At 48.4% G+C, this 27,124-nt stretch overlaps 1 protein-coding gene across 1 annotated transcript in view; it reads right to left on the minus strand.

Annotated features, from left to right (window-relative positions):
• Positions 1-27,124, minus strand: part of ATG2A (autophagy related 2A) — a 306,688-nt gene that overhangs the window by 46,590 nt on the left and 232,974 nt on the right. The window contains exon 28 of the mRNA XM_075326760.1: positions 21,828-21,998. Within this exon, the coding sequence (XP_075182875.1) occupies positions 21,828-21,998 (171 nt within the window). The remainder of the gene's footprint in view (positions 1-21,827; positions 21,999-27,124) is intronic.

Consider the following 27,124-nt stretch of genomic DNA (forward strand, 5'->3'; position numbering starts at 1 on the left):
TAAAATAAAACAAGAACTGATCAAAAGTCCTCAAAAAGCGAGTTTCTGCTCTGCAAACTACCGGAGTAAAAAGACAGTGTGAACATGGCCAAAAGCTATCACATAAGAATAAGACAGAGTTCTAAGTGTTATCATATCTTATGTCCAAGTAAATGTTTTTTTACAGATCTATGAAGAAGCGGCTGAAGATCGTGGCATCTCCATTTACTGACTTGTCTGTATAATCTTACGCCCCCATTACAGGGATAAGAATACAATGTCGTCTCCTGCAGGAGGCCGCGCTCCTTGTCCGTGTGTCAGTCTAGGAGACCACATTGCTGATTCTAATTTTTCTTAAGATTTACCGGAGGTACAGACAGGAAAAATAACATTTGGCGAAGTGGAAGAATGTTAAATGGAGACAGGTGTTGGAGATTTTATTAGCATGACATCAGTACCAGCCACTAATCATTCCCAACGGAGATTGTATTCCTGTGACATCACCCGCAGCGAGGAATCATTCCCACTGGAGATGGAATTGCTTTCATCCATCACAACATGGAATAACACTCTGCTGAATCAGATCAACTGGTGGAAAGTGAGACCAGGATGGAAGATGGGGAGTTTTATATACGGTGCCTAAGGTGGCCATACTGCTCAGTCGCTATCTTTCCTAACTCTCCATACACATGCACGCCCACTTTTCCAGAGCATGCATGGGTTTTCAAAGGGGAGAGGCCAGTTAGCTGCTGCCGGGCGCCTATATGTCTAGAGAATACAATCATCATGTAAAATTTTAAAGTTAAACAAGTATGATCGGTCTTTGGTGAAGTCCAAGGAGGGTCAATTGATCTTGCCAAAATAATCGGGTTCGGAATGCCTCTATTTAATATGTATAGGAGGAATTAAACAAGGCCATAAATTATTAAATAGCAGGGGTGTACCACCTTTTCCAGTCCGAGGGCCACAATGGCCTGTTAACTTATTTCCGTGTTCCCCAATAAACTTAAAGGGAACCTGTCACCACTTTTTTGGCGCATAAGCTGCAGCCACTACCACCGGGCTCTAATGTTCAGCATTCTAACATGCTGTATATAAGAGCCCAGGCCGGGGGTATAACATAAAAAACACTTTATAATACTTACCTAACGGTCTTGCGGTTGACCATATGGGCGTCTCCGTTCTCCGGTGCCTGCGCCTCCTCTTTCGGCCATCTTCGTCCTCTTTCTGAAGCCTGGGTGCATGACGCGTCTACATCTACTCGCCGGTCCTGCGCAGGCGCACTACAATACTTTGATCTGTCCTGCTCAGGACCTGAATGCCGGCGAGTGTGGATGACGTCGGACGCGTCATGCACCACGGCTAGATAAGGAGAACAAAGATGGCCAAAAGAGGCAGCACCGGAGACGCCCATATGGCCAACCGCGTGACCGTTAGGTAAGCATTATAAAGTGTTTTTTATGTTCTCACAGCGGCCTGGGCTCTTATATACAGCATGTTAGAATGCTGTATATAGGAGCCCGTGGTGGCCGCAGCTTATAGGCCAAAAAAAAAGTGGGGACAGGTTCCCTTTAATATAGGGATATTGCCAACTGAGAGAGATTTCAAATATACACATACCTACACAGACAGACACTGTATATATGTGTGTGTGTGTATATATATATATATATATATATATATATATATATATATATATATATATATATATATATATATATATATATATATATATATATATATATATATTACAGTCAGGGCCAGAAATATTTGGACAGTGACACAAGTTTTGTTATTTTAGCTGTTTACAAAAACATGTTCAGAAATACAATTATATATATAATATGGGCTGAAAGTGCACACTCCCAGCTGCAATATGAGAGTTTTCACATCCAAATCGGAGAAAGGGTTTAGGAATCATAGCTCTGTAATGCATAGCCTCCTCTTTTTCAAGGGACCAAAAGTAATTGAACAAGGGACTCTAAGGGCTGCAATTAACTCTGAAGGCGTCTCCCTCGTTAACCTGTAATCAATGAAGTAGTTCAAAGGTCTGGGGTTGATTACAGGTGTGTGGTTTTGCATTTGGAAGCTGTTGCTGTGACCAGACAACATGCGGTCTAAGGAACTCTCAATTGAGGTGAAGCAGAACATCCTGAGGCTGAAAAAAAAGAAAAAATCCATCAGAGAGATAGCAGACATGCTTGGAGTAGCAAAATCAACAGTCGGGTACATTCTGAGAAAAAAGGAGTTGACTGGTGAGCTTGGGAACTCAAAAAGGCCTGGGCGTCCACGGATGACAACAGTGGTGGATGATCGCCGCATACTTTCTTTGGTGAAGAAGAACCCGTTCACAACATCAACTGAAGTCCAGAACACTCTCAGTGAAGTAGGTGTATCTGTATCTAAGTCAACAGTAAAGAGAAGACTCCATGAAAGTAAATACAAAGGGTTCACATCTAGATGCAAACCATTCATCAATTCCAAAAATAGACAGGCCAGAGTTAAATTTGCTGAAAAACACCTCATGAAGCCAGCTCAGTTCTGGAAAAGTATTCTATGGACAGATGAGACAAAGATCAACCTGTACCAGAATGATGGGAAGAAAAAAGTTTGGAGAAGAAAGGGAACGGCACATGATCCAAGGCACACCACATCCTCTGTAAAACATGGTGGAGGCAACGTGATGTCATGGGCATGCATGGCTTTCAATGGCACTGGGTCACTTGTGTTTATTGATGACATAACAGCAGACAAGAGTAGCCGGATGAATTCTGAAGTGTACCGGGATATACTTTCAGCCCAGATTCAGCCAAATGCCGCAAAGTTGATCGGACGGCGCTTCATAGTACAGATGGACAATGACCCCAAGCATACAGCCAAAGCTACCCAGGAGTTCATGAGTGCAAAAAAGTGGAACATTCTGCAATGGCCAAGTCAATCACCAGATCTTAACCCAATTGAGCATGCATTTCACTTGCTCAAATCCAGACTTAAGACGGAAAGACCCACAAACAAGCAAGACCTGAAGGCTGCGGCTGTAAAGGCCTGGCAAAGCATTAAGAAGGAGGAAACCCAGCGTTTGGTGATGTCCATGGGTTCCAGACTTAAGGCAGTGATTGCCTCCAAAGGATTTGCAACAAAATATTGAAAATAAAAATATTTTGTTTGGGTTTGGTTTATTTGTCCAATTACTTTTGACCTCCTAAAATGTGGAGTGTTTGTAAAGAAATGTGTACAATTCCTACAATTTCTATCAGATATTTTTGTTCAAACCTTCAAATTAAACGTTACAATCTGCACTTTAATTCTGTTGTAGAGATTTCATTTCAAATCCAATGTGGTGGCATGCAGAGCCCAACTCACGAAAATTGTGTCACTGTCCAAATATTTCTGGACCTAACTGTATATTATATATACAAAAATATATATATATATATACACATACATACATACATACATATATCACACATATATACATATATATTTATTTATTAAACCAGGATAATGGAAGTAGAACCTGCACATATGGGGGGAAAGATCCTGGGAAAATGGGAGCGTTCAGGAGCAACCTAAAGATCTTTTTAACAATGAAAATTAATTAGTAGAAATGAGAACTGCCGTACAATCGAGCAAGTTGTTAAGGTTCAGAACGGCATAAATTTGCATTACTTATTATGCCTTGCTTATATAGCGTCGTCATATTACATCGTGCTTTACAGACATGGTCATCACTGTCCCCATTGAGGCTCATAATTTATGTTTTATCTCTTTATTGAAAAATTAAGGTTGGTTACAATAAGCAGGGCTTCATACCAAGGCAAACCCCCAACTAGAGACAAAACCAAAAAAAACTAAAAATACAATGAAACATGAAAGGCTTTGCATGGTTGCAGCCATATACAGTTTGTTACAATAAAGAACATTTAAGAACATTTATATCAATCTGGCTTGAACCATTATAAAAGTATAAAATCCATAAACTATAACAAACAGCAAAGATTTACCATTCATACCATAGAGGCACCTAATGGTCAGTTGAAGGAAAAGAAATAAAGAGAAAGAAAGAGGGAAGTAGACAAAGTGAATGATGATGGGGAAAGGGGCTCATAATTTAAATTCCCTATCAGTATGTCTTTGTAGTGCGGAAAGAGATCGGACCACCCGGAGGTAATCTATGCAAACACGAGGAGAACAGCTAGCGAAAGTTTCTTTGGCAGGATTTAAACTTAGGACCCCAGAATTGCAAAGTAACAGTGCTAACCACTGAGCCAGCATGCAGTGCTAACCATTGAGCTGCCATACTGCCCATATGTAACAAGCTGATATCTTCAGAGATTGCTCATCTTTCTTTTTGGCTCCTCTGTTAACCCCTATTCACAGGGGCGACAGAAAGAAAGCCTTAAAAGGGGTATTAGAGTCTAAAAAAAATCCATTATTTTCTGAATTGGTGATAATTGTTAGACCAGTGCCGGCCATATCGATTACCAGAAGTAAATACGTGGCCAGGGGATGTTGAATGGTGCAGTTGCAGGGGTGTAGCTATAGCGGGTGCAATGGTTGCAGTCGCATTGAGGTACTGCTGTGTAAGGAAGCCCAAAATGTCACTTAGGCCATATTAGAAGAAAAAGGCCCTAATATTTGGGTGCCCTGTTGGAGATTTTGCAATGTGACCCCTTCAGATGTTGGTGGCATTTTCACTCCTACACAATTCATTGTCGATAGGAGTGACAATGTGAACAGCACAGGAGCTTATCAAAAATAAAAACACAGGATAGAAAGCGAGCTGCCAGCAGTCAGTAAGGTTTAGTGAGATGAGATGTATCATTTATTCTTACTGCATTAATCTATTACTGAACCACATGCAAAAAAAAAACAGCAGAAAACTATAGGTGCACCATAAAATCCTAAAAAGATGGGTGACACAGTCCGTCCTCCCTGAGAAAATAAAATGGTCTTTGATTTCAAAATGGCCTTAAAAGTCAATGTGTTTACCACACTTAGATTAATTATATTGCTAGAAAGGAAGTGTTTAGACGACCGGTGCCAGAACCCAGGAGGCTGAGGCCGCAAAACATCAGAGTACGGAATTTGGGAGTGTGTATCCTCTGAATTTGGATGCCCGTCAAGATGCTGTTTATCAACTAAGGTCATATGAGGCCTTGTTGTATGCCAAAATAAGAGGGGGTAAAAAGGTAAAAGAGTCAGGAGACTGCAGGAGGTGGTAGACGGGTTATATCGGCAAGAAAAAACAACAACACAGGAATGTAAAAGCAAATGATAGAAACGCACAACACTATTATGTATTCCAAGCAGCGAAAACATTCACTTTACATTGCATGTGGTTACAGGACCTGAGCGACTTGTGTAAAATATCCAAAACATTGTTTACCACCTGATATCTCTGCAGAAAGCACAGGGAGCTCCGACTACTCCAACAAGTCTGTGATAGTGGCGTTCGGGTCAGATAAACATAAAAACGCCGCAGCATCTTTTTTTTTTGTTGCATTATAAGCGCTCACTCAGACGATTTTCTTAGCCGCGCTTCATCGGTGTGTCTTATCAGCGTTTGATCAGTTTTTACTATCAGAATTTCCTCAAAGTTTCATCCGTTTTTTTTTCAGAAGCAAAAAAAGTAAATAAATGATACCTCATCGAGGTTTCTACGGCTTCTGCTATCAAAGAGTTAATGGATCCACAGACTTGTATTTGGCAAGTTTGATTGGAGATTCTGATCAGAATAAGACATATTTCATCGATTTCTGTACAGATCATGAAGTTTGTAAAAAAAGAGAATTTTGTTACTTACCGTAAATTCTTTTTCTTATAGTTCCGTATTGGGAGACCCAGACCATGGGTGTTTAGCTTCTGCCTCCGGAGGACACACAAAGTACTACACTTAAAAGTGTAGCTCCTCCCTCTGAGCTTATACACCCCCTGGTAGCCAGTCCTAGCCAGTTTAGTGCAAAAACTGAAGGAGAATAGCCACCCACAAGTAGAACCGAGTAAGAACCGGAACAACCGGAGACTCTGTCCACGACAACAGCCGGAGATAACACACGGAACAAGAAAATTGCCAACAGGGAGGGTGCTGGGTCTCCCAATACGGAACTATAAGAAAAAGAATTTACAGTAAGTAACAAAATTCTCTTTTTCTTTATCGTTCCTTTGGGAGACCCAGACCATGGGACGTTCCAAAGCTGTCCCTGGGTGGGAATAAACAATTGGGAATAAAAAACTAAGAAGTAGGCGGAGCCTAACTTCACAAGTGGGCGACAGCCGCCTGAAGGATGCGTCTGCCCAAGCTCGCATCTGCCGAAGCATGAGCATGTACTTGGTAGTGCTTCGAAAAGGTATGCAGGCTAGTCCAAGTGGCAGCCTGACAGACTTGTTGAGCCGTAGCCTGGTGCCTAAAAGCCCAAGAGGCACCGACAGCTCTGGTCGAGTGTGCTTTGATCCCCGGCGGGGGAGGCACCTGAGTACTCTGGTAGGCGTCCAAAATGGTCGATCTAATCCAACGGGCCAAGGTCGGCTTAGAAGCAGAGAGACCCTTGCGCCGCCCTGTGGTTAGCACAAAAAGAGAGGTGCACCGCCTAAGCGCAGCGGTGCGAGCCACATAAATCCGGAGAGCACGCACCAGATCTAGAGTATGCAGCGCTTTCTCAAAGCGATGAACAGGGGCCGAACAAAAGGAAGGCAGGGAAATATCCTGGTTATGGTGGAAGGGAGAGACCACCTTAGGAAGAAAGTCCGGGGTCGGACGGAGAACTACCTTGTCTTGGTGAAAAACCAAAAAAGGTGACTCCGAGGAGAGCGCAGCTAAATCAGAGACCCTCCTGAGAGAAGTTATGGCAACTAGAAAGGCCACCTTTTGAGAAAGACGATACAAAGAAACCTCCCTAAGAGGCTCAAAGGGGGGTTTCTGCAATACCGTGAGGACCAAGCTAAGGTCCCAGGGATCCAAAGGCCGCCGATAAGGCGGAATGATGTGAGACGCACCTTGCATGAAAGTGCGGATCTGAGCCAGCCGGGCGAGACGCCGCTGGAACAGCACTGATAGAGCGAAGAATTGTCCCTTGAGAGAGTTGAGGGACAGTCCTAGCTGCAGACCGGACTGTAAAAAAGACAGAAGGGTCGGCAACGAGAATGGCCAAGGAGAATGGCCGGAAGAGCGACACCAGGACAGGAAAGGTTTCCAAGTCCTGTGATAGATCTTGACGGAGGAAGACTTACGGGCCCGAGTCATAGTGGAGATGACTTCAGGAGGAATACCAGAAGCCGTCAAAATCCAGGACTCAAGAGCCACGCCGTCAATTTGAGAGCCGCAGAATTTGGGCGGAAAAATTGACCTTGCGAGAGCAGGTCTGGACGGTCCGGAAAATGCCACGGCATCTCCACGGACACTTGGAGCAGGTGCGGATACCAAGCTCGCCTGGGCCAGTCCGGTGCAATGAGGATGACTCGACGGCCCTCCATTCTGATCTTGCGCAGGACTCTGGGCAAGAGAGGTAGAGGGGGAAACACGTAGGACAGACGAAACTGGGACCAGTCTTGAACCAGAGCGTCCGCGGCGAAGGCCTGAGGATCGTGGGAGCGAGCCACGTAAACCGGAACCTTGTTGTTGTGACTGGATGCCATTAGGTCCACGTCCGGAGTGCCCCACTTGCGGCAGATTGACTGAAACACTGCCGGGTGCAGGGACCACTCGCCACCGTCCACGGATTGACGGCTGAGATAATCTGCCTCCCAGTTTTCTACGCCAGGGATGTGGACTGCGGATATGGTGGACTTTGAGTCCTCCGCCCATTGAAGAATGCGTTGGACCTCCAACATTGCCAGGCGGCTGCGTGTCCCGCCTTGGTGATTGATGTAGGCAACCGCTGTCGCGTTGTCTGACTGGACTCGAATGTGCCTGCCCGCCAACAGGTGGTGAAAGGCTAGGAGAGCTAGAAGCACAGCTCTGGTTTCCAGCACATTGATTGAAAGGGCTGACTCGGACGGAGTGCAAGTGCCCTGAGCTCTGTGGTGGAGATGTACCGCTCCCCAGCCGGATAGGCTGGCATCCGTGGTGAGAATCACCCAGGACGGAGCCAGGAAGGAGCGCCCTTGGGACAGGGAGAGGGGTCGAAGCCACCACTGAAGAGAGCTCCTGGTCCGTGGCGACAGAGCCACTAACCTCTGTAAGGAGGAAGGCCGCTTGTCCCAACAGCGGAGAATGTCCAGCTGCAGAGGACGCAGATGGAACTGGGCAAAGGAAACCGCCTCCATGGAAGCCACCATTTGACCCAGCACCTGCATCAGGCGCCTGAGGGAATAACGGCGGGGCCTCAGAAGAGAGCGCACCGCTAGCCGGAGAGACTGCTGTTTGATTAAGGGCAACTTCACAAGTGCCGGCAAAGTCTCGAACTGCACCCCAAGGTACGTGAGACTCTGGGTCGGAGTCAGAGTGGATTTGGGAAGATTGACAATCCACCCGAATTGGGCTAGGGTGGCGAGAGTGAGCGGGACACTCCGCTGACAGTCTGCGCTGGATGGACCCTTGACCAGAAGGTCGTCCAGATAAGGAAGCACTGCTAACCCCTGGAGGTGCAGGACCGCAATCACTGCCGCCATGACCTTGGTGAATACCCGAGGGGCCGTGGCTAACCCGAAGGGGAGAGCCACGAATTGGAAATGATCCTCTCCTATCGCAAAACGTAACCAACGCTGATGTGACACTGCGATTGGCACATGTAGATAGGTATCTCTGATGTCGATGGACGCCAGGAACTCCCCTTGGGTCATAGAGGCAATGACTGATCGCAGAGACGCCATGCGAAAATGCCGCACCCGGACATGCTTGTTGAGAAGCTTGAGATCCAGGATGGGCCGGAAGGTACCGTCCTTTTTTGGAACTAGGAAGAGATTTGAGTAAAAACCTCTGAACCGTTCCTGAGCGGGAACTGGGACAATCACTCCGTTTGCTTGCAAGGACACCACGGCCTGCGAGAAGGCGGCGGCCTCGGAGCAGGGGGGAGTTGAGAGAAAAAATCTGTTTGGAGGGCTGGAAGAGAATTCTATCCTGTAGCCGTGAGATATGATGTCTCTCACCCACTGATCGGAGACCTGCTTTAACCAAGCGTCGCCAAAGTGGGAGAGACTGCCACCGACTAAGGACGTGGCTGGAGCGGGCCGAGAGTCATGAGGAAGCTGCCTTAGTGGCAGAACCTCCTGCGGTCTTCTGCGGACGCGCTTTTGGGCGCCAGTTGGATTTCTGATCTTTGGCTGAGTTAGCGGACGAGGCGGAAGGCTTAGAGGATGACCAGTTGGAGGAACGAAAGGAACGAAACCTCGATTGATTCCTACCCTGGGCGGCTTTCCTGGTCTTAGTTTGTGGCATGGAAGTACTCTTCCCGCCAGTAGCTTCTTTAATGATTTCATCCAGCTGTTCACCAAACAGCCGTGAACCAGCAAAAGGGAGCCCAGCAAGAAACTTCTTGGACGAAGCATCTGCCTTCCACTCTCGAAGCCACAAAATCCTGCGGATAACAAGAGAATTAGCTGAAGCCACCGCAGTGCGGTGAGCAGCCTCTAGCATGGCAGACATGGCATAAGATGAAAAGGCTGAAGCCTGAGCAGTTAAGGTAACCATCTCAGGCATAGATTCCTTGGTGAGGGAATGCATCTCCTCTAGAGAAGCAGAGATGGCTTTGAGAGCCCACACTGCTGCAAAAGTCGGGGAAAACGCGGCCCCCGCAGCTTCATACACAGATTTGGCCAGAAGGTCAATCTGACGGTCAGTGGAATCCTTAAGTGAGGTGCCGTCAGCCACCGACACAACGGTCCGGGCTGAGAGCCTAGACACCGGAGGGTCTACCTTTGGGGAGTGAGACCACTCCTTGACCACCTCAGGTGGAAATGGAAACCGGTCATCAGAACCACGCTTTGGAAAGCGTTTGTCAGGGCAGGCCCTGGGTTTGGTCACAGCGGTCTGAAAACTGGAGTGGTTAAAGAACACACTCTTCACTCTCTTAGGCGAGGTAAACTGATGTTTTTCTGCCAAAGAGAGTTGCTCCTCTGATACTGGAGGATTGAGATCCAGCACAGAATTAATAGAAGCAATCAAATCACTAAGATCTGAGTCACCCTCAGAGAAATCGATGGGATACATAGCCTCCGAGCCCCCAGTGAGGGCATCCTCCTCATCTTGAGAGTCAGCTCTTGAGACAGAGCCGTGGGATGGGGAGTGGGAGGAAACCCTGCGCCTTCTCTTAGAAGGACGGGGTCTGGGATCAGATGATGAATCCTCCGTGAGCTCTGATGGACGGAGGTCAGAGGATAGGAGTCCTCTGTCAAGAGTATTAGAGGCACCCTGAGAGGGGGGCTGATGCATATTCATCAAAGTCCTGGACAAAAGTCCCATGGACTCAGCAAATGACTGGTATATGGACATAGAAAAGGACTCTACCCAGGCCGGGGGTTCAATCACAGGTGCAGCAGCAGCAGCCTGAGAGACCACTGGGGGTGAGACTCCAGGCTGTGGCACCGCCAAGTTAGAGCAACCATCACAGTGTGGATAAATGCTCGGCTCAGGCAGCAGGAGCTTACATGCAGTGCATGCAGAATAAAGCTTTGGAGCCTTGCTCCTTGTGTGAGACATGCTGCTGGAGTGGGGGCTTTGCAGAGAATGAACCCCAGGGAGAATATACAGAGGTCCACAACCGGAGACCGGCTGTGGCTTACCAGACCGCTGAGCGCGGTGTTGTGTGCCCTCCAGATCCCGAAGCCCGGTCCCCCAGAGCGCAGCACCTCAGCAGAGATGCAGAATGCAGGATGTCCCAGAGCAGAGTGAACTCTGCCTGAGAAATGGCCGCCGGAGTGGAGAGGGGGCGGGACTAGGGGCGTTCCTATAAAAGAGCTGGAACTGGAGGGCGAGAGAGACCTGTCGGGAAGAAGGGACACCCCAGCAGTGGGGAGTGTCCCTCCCCTGTGTAGAACGGCCGCCGGGAGGAGCCGAACCTGTCCCTCTGCATGAGTGACATGCGAGGGCAGGAAAACGAAACTAGGCCTCCGGCGAAGCCGGGGCCTAAATTTAAGCGGCGAGGCCGACAAGCAGGCACCATCGGCGCGGTTCTCAGGCAAAAGCTGGAGAACCCGCCGGAAAAGTTAAAAACAATGACATACAGCATACTCTCCCCTTACAATAAAGAACCGGGACCCCCAACATAAACGTCTCAGGTACTTAGCTGCTGAGACGCAGGGCCATGTCCCTGGGGATGAGTGCTCCGGTCCAACAGAATCCTCAAGGGGCTGTGGATGGAGACCGGACTCCTGCCAGGCATGGAGACCGTGCTGGCTCCCACTTCAAGCCAGAGCCCAGAAGGGATGGTGAAGGAGCGCGGCATGTAAGGCTTCAGCCTTGTAAATCAACCTTAACAACACCGCCGACACAGTGGGGTGAGAAGGGACATGCCGGGAGTCCAGACATGGACCCGCTTTTCTTCAAACTCTTTCCAAAAGTCAAACAATCAGATGAGAATGCATGTGTGGATGTATGACCTCCTGAACACAAAGCGATAAACTGGCTAGGACTGGCTGCCAGGGGGTGTATAAGCTCAGAGGGAGGAGCTACACTTTTAAGTGTAGTACTTTGTGTGTCCTCCGGAGGCAGAAGCTAAACACCCATGGTCTGGGTCTCCCAAAGGAACGATAAAGAAATACACGGACAAGTCCACAGCCCCATAATAGGTGTGTGTTCTCTCCATGAAAAACACTTAGGGGTACTTTGCACACTATGACATCACAAGCCGATGCTTGCGATGCCGAGCGCGATAGTTCCCGCCCCCGTCGCAGCTGCGATATCATGGTGATAGCTGCTGTAGCGAACATTATCGCTACGGCAGCTTCACATGCACTCACCTGCCCTGCGACGTCGCTCTGGCCGGCGACCCACCTCCTTCCTAAGGGGGAGAGTCGTGCGGCGTCATAGCGACGTCACGTGGCAGGCGGCCAATAGAAGCAGAGGGGTGGAGATGAGCGGGACGTAAACATCCCGCCCACCTCCTTCCTTCCTCATTGCTGGCGTGAGCCGCGGTGACGCAGGTAGGAGATGTTCCTCGCTCCTGCGGCTTCTCACACAGCGATGTGTGCTGCCGCAGGAACGAGGAACAACATCGCACCGTCGATGCAGCGAAATTATAGAAATGTCGGACACTGCACCGATGATACGATTACGACGCTTTTGCGCTTGTTAATCGTATCATAAAGGATTTACACACTACGATATCGTCAGGGACGCCGGATGTGCGTCACTTTCGATTTGACCCCACCAACATTGCAGCTGCAATGTCGTAGTGTACAAAGTACCCCTTAGGGTATGTGCACACAATCAGGACCCGCTGAGTCCTGGACGCGGGGGGTCCTGACCTGCGGGGCCGCGAGTATCCTCTGCCCAAGATCCGGGCCAGGGCAGTTGTCTCTTGCTGTGTTCTACCTGTGGGGAACGCCTGCATCTCCGCAGCAAAGAATTGACATGCTGTGGCTTGGGAAGCTGCACCGCAGGCCAGTTTTCGCTGTGGGAAAAACAAGCATAGTGGGAAGGAGATTTCTATAAATCCCATCCACTGTGCTTGTACTGTACAACGGAGCGTTTTGGTTGCAGCAAAAACATGCTGCGTCCAAGACGCTGTGAACCCTGATCGTGAGCACGCAGCCTAAGAGGATGAATGAGATATCCAGACGTCTGGATGAGCCCTTCAAGTGGAGCCCCTGCCTTCTGAAATATCCAAATGATAATGCGTGTTATTTGAGCCTGTAATTTCTTTATATTGTCCCCAGTAATACCGCACATACTGTATAAATATCAGAGCATTTCTTAGCAACTTTCCTGGCTTCCAGCACCATGTCCTTCTTGTGAACACAGGAAAACGCTAACAGAAAAGAACTAGTTTCTGGCTTCCTAAATAAACAATTTAACATAAAGGGAGTCATGTGTGTGTTTTTGTACACCATGTGGCAATCTAAAAGATAAAGAAGAAAAGTCTTCTACCTAAGGGGTACTTCTCACATAGCGAGATCGCTGCTGAGTCACGGTTTTTGTGACGCACCAGTGACCTCATTAGCGATCTCGCTGTGTGTGACACTGAGCAGCGATCTGGGCCCCTGCTGTGAGATCACTGCTCGTTACACACAGCCCTGGTTCATTTTTTGGACGTTGCTCTCCCGCTGTGAAGCACACATCGCTGTGTGTGACAGCGAGAGAGCAACGATCTGAATGTGCAGGGAGCAGGGAGCTGGCGTGGTAAATATCAGGTAATCAAGGGAAGCCCTTTGCTTGGTTACCCGATATTTACCTTGGTTACTAGCGTCCTCCGCTCTCAGGCTGCCAGTGCCGGCTCCCTGTTCCCTGCACAAGTAGCCGGAGTACACATCGGGTAAATAAGCAAAGCTGTTTGCTTATTAACCCGATGTGTACTCTGGCTAGGAATGCAGGGAGCCAGCGCTAAGCGGTGTGCGCTGGTAACCAGGGTAAATATTGGGTAACCAAGCCCTTGGTTACCCGATATTTACCTTAGTTACGAAGCGCAGCATCGCTTCCACGCGTCGCTGCTGGCTGGGGGCTGGTCACTGGTGAGATCTGCCTGATTGACAGCTCACCAGCAACCATGTAGCGACGCACCAGCGATCCTGACCAGGTCAACTTGCTGGTGGGATCGCTAAAGTGTGACGGTACCATAAGGCGGGCTTCACATCAGCGGTATTCTGCCGCAATGCTGGCTCCGGCACAAATGCGTTTCACTTTGATGCATTTCCTATGGACTCGCAGCAAGTTCCGGTCACATGTGATTATGTATGACGTACGCAACCGCATATGGCCAGAACTTGCCGCGAGTCCATAGGAAATGCATTTGTGATGGATCCAGCATTGCGGCAAAATACCGCTGAGGTGAAGCCCGCCTTAGTCATTTGGAGCTTTCAAACAGAAACCTAACATTCTGCAAAGACCCCGCTGCCTCCTCAGCACCACCAAAGCTGCCGCAACAGCCCCCCAACCTACTGTCTTCTTTCCCATTATCCTGTAGACTGTAAACACGCAAGGACAGGGCCCGCTCCGCACTTCACCAGTCTGTCATTTATATCTGTATTTTGTATGTAACCCCTCCTCATGTACCGCACTATGGAATCAATGGTGTTCTATAAATAATAATAATAATAATGTACAGTCAGAAAAAAAAAGAGAATTTTGTTTACTTACCGTAAATTCTTTTTCTTATAGTTCCGTATTGGGAGACCCAGACAATGGGTGTTTAGCTTCTGCCTCCGGAGGACACACAAAGTACTACACTTAAAAGTGTAGCTCCTCCCTCTGAGCTTATACACCCCCTGGAGAACCAGATCTAGCCAGTTTAGTGCAAAAGCTGAAGGAGAATAGCCACCCACAAGTAAAACAGAGCAAGAACCGGAACAACCGGAGACTCTGTCCACGACAACAGCCGGTGATAACACGCGGAACAAGAAATTGCCAACAGGCAACAGGGAGGGAGCTGGGTCTCCCAATACGGAACTATAAGAAAAAGAATTTACAGTAAGTAAACAAAATTCTCTTTTTCTTTATTGTTCCTATGTGAGACCCAGACAATGGGACGTCTCAAAGCAGTCCATGGGTGGGAATAAACAGAAAAACTAAGAAGTAGGCGGAGCCTAACTTCACAAATGGGCGACAGCCGCCTGAAGGATGCGTCTGCCCAAGCTTGCATCTGCCGAAGCATGAGCATGCACTTGGTAGTGCTTTGAAAAGGTATGCAGGTTAGTCCAAGTGGCAGCCTGACAGACTTGTTGAGCCGTAGCCTGGTGCCTGAAAGCCCAAGAGGCACTGACATTTCTGGTCGAGTGTGCCTTGATCCCCGGCGGGGGAGGCACCTGAGAACACTGGTAGGCATCCGAAATGGTCGACCTAATCCAACGGGCTAAGGTCGGCTTAGAAGCAGAGAGGCCCTTGCGCCGACCTGTGGTTAGCACAAAAAGAGAGATGCACCGCCTAAGAGCAGCGGTGCGAGACACATAGATCCGGAGAGCACGCACCAGATTCAGAGTATGCAACGCTTTTTCAAAGCGATGAACAGGAGCCGGACAAAAAGAAGGTAGGGTAATGTCCTGGTTAAGGTGGAAAGGGGAGACCACCTTAGGAAGAAAGTCCGGAGTCAGACGGAGAACCACCTTATCTTGATGAAAAACAAAAAGAGGTGATTCCGAAGAGAGCGCAGACAAATCGGAGACTCTCCTGAGGGAAGTTATGGCCACTAGAAAGACCACTTTCTGTGAAAGAAGAAACAAAGAAACCTCCCTAAGAGGCTCAAAGGGGGGTTTCTGCAAAACCGTGAGAACCAAATTGAGGTCCCAGGGGTCCAAGGGCCACCGGTAAGGTGGAATGATGTGAGACGCGCCCTGCATGAAGGTGCGGACCTGAGCCAGCCGGGCGATACGCCGCTGGAACAGCACTGAAAGAGCCGAGACTTGTCCCTTGAGAGAGTTGAGGGACAGTCCCAGCTGCAGACCGGACTGTAGAAAGGACAGAAGGGTCGTCAAGGAAAAAGGCCAAGGAGCATGGCCGGAAGAGTGACACCAGGACAGGAAAATTTTCCAAGTCCTGTGATAGATCTTGGCGGAGGAAGACTTACGGGCCCGAGTCATAGTGGAGATGACTTCAGGAGGGATACCAGAAGCCGTCAAGATCCAGGACTCAAGAGCCACGCCGTCAATCTGAGAGCCGCAGAATTCTGGCGGAAAAACGGACCTTGTGAGAGAAGGTCTGGACGGTCCGGAAGATGCCACGGCACCTCTACGGACAGATGGAGCAGGTCTGGGTACCAAGCTCGCCTGGGCCAGTCCGGAGCAATGAGGATGACTCGACGGCCCTCCATTCTGATCTTGCGCAGGACTTTGGGCAAAAGAGCTAGAGGGGGAAACACGTAGGACAGACGAAACTGGAACCAGTCTTGAACCAGAGTGTCCGCAGCGAATGCCTGAGGATCGTGGGAGCGAGCCACGTAAACGGGAACTTTGTTGTTGTGACGGGATGCCATTAGGTCCACGTCCGGAGTGCCCCATTTGCGGCAGATTGACTGAAAACCTGCCGGGTGCAGGGACCACTCGCCACTGTCCACGGTTTGACGGCTGAGATAATCTGCCTCCCAGTTTTCCACGCCTGGAATGTGGACTGCGGATATGGTGGACTTTGAGTACTCCGCCCATTGAAGGATGCGTTGTATCTCCAACATTGCCAGGCGGCTGCGTGTCCCGCCTTGGTGATTGATGTAGGCAACCGTTGTCGCGTTGTCTGACTGGACTCTGATGTGCTTGCCCGCCAACAGGTGGTGAAAAGCTAGGAGAGCCAGAAGCACGGCTCTGGTTTCCAGCACATTGATCGAAAGGGCTGACTCGGGTGGAGTCCAAGTGCCCTGCGCTCGGTGGTGGAGACATACCGCTCCCCAGCCGGATAGACTGGCATCCGTGGTGAGGATCACCCAGGACGGAGCCAGGAAGGAGCGCCCCTGAGACAGAGAGAGGGGCCGAAGCCACCACTGAAGAGAGCTCCTGGTCTGTGGCGACAGGAGCCACTAACCTGTGCAAGGAGGAAGGCCGCTTGTCCCAACAGCGGAGAATGTCCAGCTGCAGGGGACGCAGATGGAACTGGGCAAAGGGAACAGCCTCCATTGACACCATCATCTGACCCAGCACCTGCATCAGGCGCCTGAGGGAATAACGGCGGGGCCTCAGCAGAGAGCGCACCGCCAGTTGGAGGGACTGCTGTTTGACTAAGGGCAACTTCACAAGTGCCGGCAGAGTCTCGAACTGCATCCCTAGGTACGTGAGACTCTGGGTCGGAGTCAGAGTAGATTTGGGAAGATTGACAAGCCGAATTGGGCTAGAGTGGCGAGAGTGAGCGAGACACTCCGCTGACAGTCCGCGCTGGATGAAGCCTTGACTAGAAGGTCGTCCAGGTAAGGAATCACTGCCAACCCCTGGAGTTGCAGAACCGCAATCACTGCTGCCATGACCTTGGTGAATACCCGAGGGGCCGTGGCTAACCCGAAGGGGAGAGCCACGAATTGGAAATGTTCCTCTCCGATTGCAAAACGTAGCAAACGCTGCTGTGAAACTGCAATTGGAACATGCAGATAGGCATCTCTGATGTCGATGGATGCCAGGAAATCCCCTTGGGTCATTGAGGCAATGACTGATCGCAGAGACTCCATGCGAAAATGCCGCACCTGAACATGCTTGTTGAGAAGCTTGAGATCCAGGATGGGCCGGAAGGAACCGTCCTTTTTGGGGACTAGGAAGAGATTTGAGTAGAAACCTCTGAACCGTTCCCGGGCGGGAACCGGTACAATTACTCCGTTGGCCTGCAAGGATGCCGCGGCCTGAGAGAAGGCGGCGGCCTTGGAGCAGGGGGGAGTTGACAGAAAAAATCTGTTTGGCGGGCTGGAAGAGAATTCTATCCTGTAGCCGTGGGAGATGATATCCCGCACCCACTGATCGGAGATGTGTTGAAACCACGCGTCGCCAAAGTGGGAGAGCCTGCCACCGACTAAGGATGTTGCTGGAGCGGGCAGATAGTCACGAGGACGCTGCCTTGGCGGCAGCACCTCCTGCGGTCTTTTGTGGACGCGCTTTTGGGCGCCAGTTGGATTTCTGGTCTATGGCTGAGTTAGTGGACGAGGCCGAGGGCTTAGAGGACGACCAGTTGGAGGAACGAAAGGAACGAAACCTCGACTGATTCCTGCCCTGGACAGGTTTCCTGGTTTTAGTTTGTGGCATGGAAGTACTCTTCCCGCCAGTAGCTTCCTTAATAATTTCATCCAGCTGTTCACCGAACAGAAGAGGCATCTGCCTTCCACTCTCAAAGCCACAAGATCCTGCGGATAGCGAGGGAATTAGCCGAAGCCACCGCAGTGCGGTGAGAAGCCTCCAGCATGGCAGACATGGCATATGATGAAAAAGCTGAAGCTTGGGAAGTTAAGGTAACCATTTCGGGCATAGATTCCCTGGCGAGGGAATGCATCTCCTCTAGAGAAGCAGAGATGGCTTTGAGAGCCCACACTGCTGCAAAAGTCGGGGAGAATGAGGCCCCTGCCGCTTCATATACAGATTTGGCCAGAAGGTCAATCTGGCGGTCAGTGGAATCCTTAAGAGAGGTGCCATCAGCCACCAATACAACGGTCCGGGCTGAGAGTCTAGACACCGGGGGGTCTACCTTTGGGGAATGAGCCCACTCCTTGACCACCTCAGGTGGGAAGGGAAAATGGTCACCAGAACCACGCTTTGGGAAGCGTTTGTCAGGACAGGCCCTGGGCTTGGTCACAGCGGCCTGAAAACTGGAGTGGTTAAAGAACACACTCTTTGCCCTTTTAGGTGAGGTAAACTGGTGCTTTTCTGCCAGAGAGGGTTGTTCCTCTGAAACTGGCGGATTGAGATCCAGTACAGAATTAATGGACGCAATCAAATCACTAACATCTGAGTCACTTTCGGACAGATCAATGGGGTACATGGAGTTAACCTCCGAGCCCCCCGTAAAGGAATCCTCCTCGTCCTGCGAGTCAGCTCCTGAATCAGAGCCGCGGGACGAGGAAGGAGAGGGAACCCTGCGTCTCTTCTTAGGAGGACGGGGTCTGGGACCAGATGATGAATCCTCTGTGAGCTCCGGTCCTGAGAGACCTCTAGTAGCAGAGGCACCCTGTGAAGGGGGCTGATACATATTCAGCAAAGTCCTGGACAGAAGTCCCATGGAATCGGCAAAAGACTGGGAGATAGACCTAGAAAAGGATTCTACCCAAGCCGGGGGTTCAGCCACAGGAGCAGGAGCAGCCTGAGAGACCACTGGGAGTAAGACTCCATGCTGAGGCACCGTCAGGTTAGAGCAGGCATCACAATGTGGATAGGTGCTCCGTTCAGGCAGTAGGAGCTTACATGCAGCGCATACTGAATACAGCTTTGGAGCCTTGCTCCTCGTGTGAGACATGCTGCTGGAGTGGGGGCTCTGCCAGAGAATGACCCCCAGAGAGTATATACAGAGGTCCACAACCAGAGGTTGTGGCTTACCAGACCGCTGGAGCGGTGTTGTGTGCCCTCCAGATCCCGAAGCCCGGACCCCAAGCACAGCACCTCAGCAGGGATGCTGCAGACCAGCGCTGCAATGACTGATCGCAGGGGGAACGCTGAGAAAATGGCCGCCGGAGCGAAGAGAGGGGGCGGGACTTGCTTGAGAGCGGGATCTGTAGGGCCATAGAGACCTACAGGGGAGGGGACATACACTGCAGTGAGGAGTGACCCTCCCCTGTGCAGAACGGCCGCCGGGCGGAGCCGAGCCTGTCCCTCTGCATGAGTGACATGCGAGGGCAGAGAAACCGAAACTAGGCCTCCGGCGAAGCCGGGGCCTAAATTTGAGCGGTGCGGCCGGCGCGCAGGCACCATCGGCGCGGTTCTCAGGCAACAGCCAGAGAACCCGCCGGAAATGTCATAAAACACAATCAGCACACTCTCCCACAACAATAAAGTACAGGGACCCCCAATATATAAATGCCTCAGGTACTTAGCTTGCTGAGACGCAGGGTTCCAAGTCCCTGGGCATGGGTGCTCCGGTCCAGCAGGATCCTGAAGGGCTGCGGATGGAGACCGGTCTCCTGCCAAGCATGGAGAACCGTGCTGGCTCCCACTTCAAGCCAGAGCCCAGGAGGGATGGTGAAGGAGCGCGGCATGTAAGGCTCCAGCCTTGGAATCAACCTTAACAACACCGCCGACACAGTGGGGTGAGAAGGGACATGCCGGGGGATCCAGACATGGACCCGCTTTTCTTCAAACTCTTTCCAAAAATCAAATGAGAATACATGTGTGGATGTATGCCTCCCGAACACAAAGCGATAAACTGGCTAGATCTGGTTCTCCAGGGGGTGTATAAGCTCAGAGGGAGGAGCTACACTTTTAAGTGTAGTACTTTGTGTGTCCTCCGGAGGCAGAAGCTAAACACCCATTGTCTGGGTCTCCCATAGGAACGATAAAGAAAACTCTGTAGAAAGGGTAATGGAATCCAGTTAAAGGGATACACCCCCCCCCCCAAAAAAAAACAAACTATACAGAACATAGGGAATAGCTTGCTGATTGTGTCCAACAAATTTGGAGACCAATGATCCTGAGAACAGATCTCCGCCGCCTCCTGACTGGAGTTGAGGTCAAGGATGCAGAACTTTAATTTACCCGATTCGTAACAATCACAAAATTATTCTACTTTTGGGGGGTCCCATGATTATTAAGTTCCCTCAGATCTCTCTTACATAGACCAAACTCCAGGTTCAGATGGAGTATAATCTACAGAAGGGAATTTCTCTGAATATTTATTACTAAATATTTTCTATACAACTAATTTTCAAAGCATTTTAGAGGTTGCTTCTTAAACTGATCACAAACTACAGCACCTAATAACTAGGGTTGAGCAGATCCGGACTGTAAAAGTCCAGATCCGCACGGCTTCACAGATGACCAGGCGTCGGACCCGGATCCAGCACTGGGGAAAATAATTAAAAAATAAAGAAAAACAGAAATAAAACAGCGTTTCATACTTACACAGACTCGGTGTGATGGCGGCACACTGCTTCCGGGTCGCGCATTCACTTCCTGTACTGTGCATCGTATACACACAGCTTTCCGTGTTTTCCCCGCCCACCTTCTCGTCTGCGATTGGTTGCAGGCAGACGCGCCCCCTATCCAGTGACAGTATCTGCCTGCCGTGCAGTCATCGCGGCTCAGTCATTGTCTGCACAGCCAGCGTTGGTCTATGGCCGCTGGCTGTGTAGCAGAGCTGAAGTGGCGCGGGACCTTGTGTGGATTACGCCAGACCTGCAGTGTGTTGGGGGTTAATAAAGAGGTGAAGGAGGGTGTGCGTTTTGTACTTTATTCCAAATAAAGGATTTTTCTCTGTCTGTGTTTATTTACTTTCATTTACAGGCTGGTGTGATGCAGGTATCTCATAGACGCCTACGCTATGGACTAACCTAGGGCTTAGTAGCAGCTGTGCGCTGCTATTAACTCCTTATTACCCCGATTAGCACCGCTCCAGGCCAGCAGGAAGAGCCGCTAAAGCATTGGGCTTGTCACATCTAATAGATTCGGCAATACCGGGCGGCTGCGGGCTGAGAATACCAGCCCCCAGCCAGCATTATTATGGCTGGGTATCAAAATTAAGGGGGACCGCATGTAGTATTTTTTTTATAAATTATTTATTTAAATGATGGGGAAAAAAAAGAAAAAAAGAAAAAGTCGCATCACCGGCACAGCCACGCACACTTGTTGCAGGAAAATGCATGTGTTTCTGAAACACATGCACATTTACCATACTGACCCGCAGACACTTGCACCGCTTTCCCCGCCCAGCGGCCGTCCTGCCGCATGTGATTGGTTGCAGTCAGCTGACTCGCTGACACTCAGGGTGGGAGCGCGTCTAACTGCAACCAATTCCACGCGCCGGTGGGCAGGCAAAACAACGAATTTGAATTGTTGGCTCCGGAAGGGAAAATTGTGACCCGGAAGGAGTTTGCTGCCATGACACATCCTCGGGTGAGTACACTGCGCGCTCCTACCCCCCTATCCCTTCCACAAATGTTTCTAATCTCCGGATTCTGGTCCCCATAGACTTATATGGGCACTGGAATCCAGAGCGGATCCAGACTTTTTTTTTTTCCAATCCAGCAGTGATCCGCCGGACCCGGATTTTGGCGGGTTCGATCAACTCTACTAATAACCTCATTCCTACCTACTGTAATATTTCCCTGTACGAGTGATATAGATGGGATACAAGCCATTATTCAGGAAGCCAGTACCTGTAATTTCTGTCCGGCAATCTCGGTGGGTGGCTCGGGTTTAGGAGGGCAGTGCAGATCTCCGTTGTTCATCACGTACTGGGTGAGGTTGGCGAGCATGGCGCAGGAGTCTGCACAGGTGTGAATGTGGAGGACGTTGTTGGAGCATCGAAGCTCAAACAGAGGCTGAGCCTGGAAGGAGAGGAGAAATGAGCGGCACAACGGCAGAATAACACACGGGTGTCACAGATCGGAGACAAGAAATGGTAACTGAGGGTAGGGATAGCAAAAAGAAAATAGCAAAAAAAAAATCCACATTTATTGGAGGATGAGAAACTGAAGAAGCTTGGAATATTCATCAATTCACTAAAATAAGTAATTATTTGCACAAAATACAGATTTCACATATACTGCTTTACAGGTATTGCCGGCGTCCTGGCTACAAGATTGCCTCCTACTCTTCATGCATTTGGAGGCCAAGTGCTATCATCTTCATTTTTGAGGAGGGGGAAAGAGGGTGAGGGGTTAGGAGGATGGGGAAAAACAGCAGGTAAATGTACAGCGCCGAGGAAAGAGGTTATTAAGGGACAATCTGCTGGCATTAATAATGGGAGGCACAATGCTGGAGTTATTAATAATGGACAGGGACCTATACGTATGTGTGGGGAAGGAGGTTGGAGTAATATTAATATTTCAATGCATTTTAGGCCCTTTCCCTACTCAGTTACAGACCATTACTAATTGTTTACTGAATGGCGCCTGTTACCAAGTGACCGGAGCCTATATTTGCCAATGAGTGTTGCAGGGGAATGTGATCATTGCAGCCCTGCAGAAGCCGATCTTGGCGATTTTGATACAAAAACACAGTTGATTGTTCAAGCGGGCGATTAGGTGTCGTTCTGCAAAACAGGGGTAGGACTGCAACTAGGGGCACGGGATGGGAAATCCTTATATAAATGCTAACACTCACAAGTGTCAAGTGTTGTATTTCTGTATTCATGTATATAGAATGGTGAATGATAAAAGCAAAGTGTATATTATCAAGTGACCTTTTGATACAGCATAATTTTATATATATATATATATATATATATATATATATATATATATATATATATATATAAAAAGCTCTGGCAAAAATTAAGAGACCACTGCAAAATTGTCAAGTTTTTATGATTTCTCTCTTTATAGGAATATTTTTTGAGTAAAATGTAGCTTGTTCTTTTATTCTATAAACTACTGACAACATCTCCGAATTTCCAAGCAATACATTTTGCATTTATTTTATTTTCTGAAAATGAGAAATGGTCAAAATAACAAAACAATGCATAATGCTTTCACACCTCAAATAATGCAAAGAAAACAAGCTCATAATCATTTAGAAACAACAATACTAATAATGTTTTAACACAGAAAGAGATCAGAAATCAATATGTTGTGGAATAACCATGATGTTTAATCACAGCTTTCATGCGTCTTGGCATGCTTTCCTTCAGTCTTTCACACTGCTTTTGGGTGACCTGGAAAAATGTAAGCAGTTCTTGATTGCTTGTGACTATCTATCTTCCTCTTGATTACATTCCAGAGGTTTTCAATGGGGTTCAGGTCTGGAGATTGGGCTGGCCATGACAGGGTTTTGATGTGGTGATCCTTCATTTACACATTGATTGACCTAGCTGTGTGGCATGGCGTATTGTCCTGCTGGAAAAACCAGTCATCAGAGTTGGGGAACATTGCCTGAGCAGAAGGAAGCAACTATTTTTCCAGGATAACCTTGTATGCGGCTTGATTCATATGTCCTTTGCATAGTTTAATCTGCCCAATTTCTAGAGTAAGGTAATCTTCTCTGATGAGTCTAATTTCCAGCTTTGCCCAACACCTGGTTGTCTAATGGTTAGACAGAGACCTGGAGAGGCGTACAAGCCACAGTGTCTTGCACCCACAGTGAAACTTGGTGGAGGATCGGTGATGATCTGGGGATGCTTCTGCAAGGCTGGAATTGGGCAGATTAAACTTTGCGAAGGACATATGAATCAAGACGCATACAAGGTTATCCTGGAAACCAGATGCTTCCTTCTGCTCAGGCAATGTTCCCCAACTCTGAGGACTATTTTTTTTCCCAGCAGAACGATGCGCCATGCCACACAGCTAGATCAATCAATGTGTAAATTAAAGACCACCACATTAAAACTCTGTCATGGCTAGCCCAATCTCCAGACCTGAACCCCATTGAAAACCTCTGAAATGTAATCAAGAGGAAGATGGGTAGTCACAAGCCATCAAACAAAGAAGAACTGCTTACATTTTTGTGCCAGGAGTGGCATAAGGTCACCCAAAAGCAGTGTGAGAGACTGGTGGAAAGCAGCCAAGACGCATTAAAAATCATGGTTATTCCACAAAATATTGATTTCTGAACTCTTCCTGAGATAAAACATTAGTATTGTGGTTACTAAATGATTATAAACTTGTTTTCTTTGCATTATTTGAGGTGTGAAAGCACTGTGCATTGTTTTGTTATTTTGACCACTTCCCATTTTCAGAAAATAAATACAAAATGTATTGCTTGGAGATTCAGAGATGTTGTCAGTAGTTTATACAATAAAAGAACAATATACATTTTACTCAAAATATATATATAATAAGTTTTAGGACCCCTGTAAATCCCAACATGTGTGCGCCACATTTATAAAATACCGAGCATGGAACAGAGTCTGCACCAAGAGCCCACGTCAGATCACAGCAGGCGGACAGGGGAGGGATACTCTAAAAGTGGAAAATGATGCAGATTTCACAGTTCATTTATTTTACGACATTCTGATATACAGTATGGGTACTAATTTGGTACAAAAGTCAAAAAGTGCCATAATAACCTTTTGTATAATTGTTGATAAAATGTACACTTTTTATAAATGTGCCCATTTGTGAGGATTCCTGTCTACACTCCCATTAGTGAACACTTATTTGCCAGTGTTAAAGTTAGTAATAAAGTCCATATTGTGTGTATGGCTATTTAGATCTACAAAAAGCGAAAGACACAAAGTAAAAATGTTTCCACTCTCTTATGTCTGGCAAAAGACTTTGCAAAATTATTTGCCTGATGCATGTAAAGCAGCGTTCACACATCCATCAGACACATCCTCGTGCTTTTTTTTTTTTTCCCCTCATACAGCATACTGATCAGAAAGAGTTTTATTGCTCCATACACTCCTCACTTTTAAAAACAGATCGGTTTGTCCGTGTGTCCAACGTTTGAGACCCAGTGTGTTCCGCCCCCCTCCCAGTGTTCCGCCCCCCTCCCAGTGTGTTCCGCCCCCCTCCCAGTGTGTTCTTCTATCCTCATCCCAGTGTGTTCTTCTATCCTCATCCCAGTGTGTTCTTCTATCCTCATCCCAGTGTGTTCTTCTATCCTCATCCCAGTGTGTTCTTCTATCCTCATCCCAGTGTGTTCTTCTATCCTCATCCCAGTGTGTTCTTCTATCCTCATCCCAGTGTGTTCTTCTATCCTCATCCCAGTGTGTTCTTCTATCCTCATCCCAGTGTGTTCTTCTATCCTCATCCCAGTGTGTTCTTCTATCCTCATCCCAGTGTGTTCTTCTATCCTCATCCCAGTGTGTTCTTCTATCCTCATCCCAGTGTGTTCTTCTATCCTCATCCCAGTGTGTTCTTCTATCCTCATCCCAGGGTGTTCTTCTATCCTCATCCCAGTGTGTTCTTCTATCCTCATCCCAGTGTGTTCTTCTATCCTCATCCAAGTGTGTTCTTCTATCCTCATCCAAGTGTGTTCTTCTATCCTCATCCAAGTGTGTTCTATTCTCATCCACTTTGTGGATCAAACTCGCTCGTCCATTAAGGTGGTTGTCGAGAGGAGCAAGTTATCACCTATCCACAGGATAGTAGATAACTTATTGACTGCGAAGTGTGCTGGAGGGGTTCGGACCTTTGGGAGTTGAAAAAAAAAAATCAGTAGAACTGGGCACTTTTTCCCCATTGATGGGATGGCAGTGCGAGTACTTGACTGCTGCTCCATTCATTCTCTAATGAGTTGCTGGCAAAAGCCAAGAGCAGAACTTGATAGTCCAGTAGTGAATGAATGTAGCAGCTGTCGAATATGAACAGCGCCATCCAATTTTAAAAGGAATAAAAGTTTCCATGTCATACCGATAAGCAGTGATAGTAATTTGTCACCTATCCTCGGGACTGGAGATAAAGGCAAGACAGCATCCCAGTAGGTGAAATAACTAACGTCTTTATTCTGCCATTACAGCAAAGCAACGCTTCCATCTGCTATAGGTCATTCTAAACTTGGGACTGATCTGATGTAAATAAAGGTCCAGTCACACTAAGCAACTTACCAGCGATCTCAACAACGATAGGGATCGCTGGTAAGTTGCTAGGAGGTTGCTGGTGAGCTGTCACACTGCGACGCTCCAGCGATCCCACCAGCAACCTGACCTGGCAGGGATCGCTGGAGCGTGGCTACACGAGTTGCTGGTGAGCTCACCAGCAACCACTGACCAGCCCCCAGTCTCCTAGTTACAGCACACATCAGGTTAATTAACCCGATGTGTGCTGCAGCTAAATGTGCACAGAGCAGGGAGCAGCGCACACTGAGCGCTGGCTCCTTGTTCTCCTAGTTACAGCACACATCGGGTTAATTGCCTGATGTGTGCTGCAGCTACATGTGCACAGGGCAGGAGCCAGCAGCACAGGCAGTGAGAGCGGAGGAGGCTGGTATCAAAGGTAAATATCGGGTAACCAAGGACAGGGCTTCTTGGTTACCCGATGTTTACATTAGTTACCAGCCTCAGCAGAAGCTGGCTCCCTGCTCACTGCACATTAGTTGTTGCTGTCTCGCTGTCACACACAGCGATCTGTGCTTCACAGCGGGACAGCAACAACTAAAAAATGGCCCAGGACATTCAGCAACAACCAACGACCTCACAGCAGGGGCCAGGTTGTTGCTGGATGTCACACACAGCAACATCGCTAGCAACGTCACAAAAGTTGTTCGTTACCAGCGATGTTGCTAGCGATGTTGCTTAGTGTGACGGGGCCTTAAGTTAAGGGATCAGATAAACATGAATGAAACAGACGACTTGGGCCATGTGCTCACAGAGGGGTTTTTTTTTTTATTGTTTTTTTTTTTTAGAAGTTTATGGAGCAGAATCTTTCCAAATCTTAAAACGCCTCAGAAACCTGGGAGTTTTTGCAGTTTCTGCTCCGAAAACTTAGCAAAAAGACTTCATGTACACAGTCAGGCTTTGTAATCTTTTCACCCATTTTTTTTTTTTTAATGATCCATTTATAATAGTCAATGC

The sequence above is a fragment of the Anomaloglossus baeobatrachus genome, chromosome 10 (genome assembly GCF_048569485.1).
Source record: "Anomaloglossus baeobatrachus isolate aAnoBae1 chromosome 10, aAnoBae1.hap1, whole genome shotgun sequence".
Taxonomy (NCBI): domain Eukaryota; kingdom Metazoa; phylum Chordata; class Amphibia; order Anura; family Aromobatidae; genus Anomaloglossus; species Anomaloglossus baeobatrachus.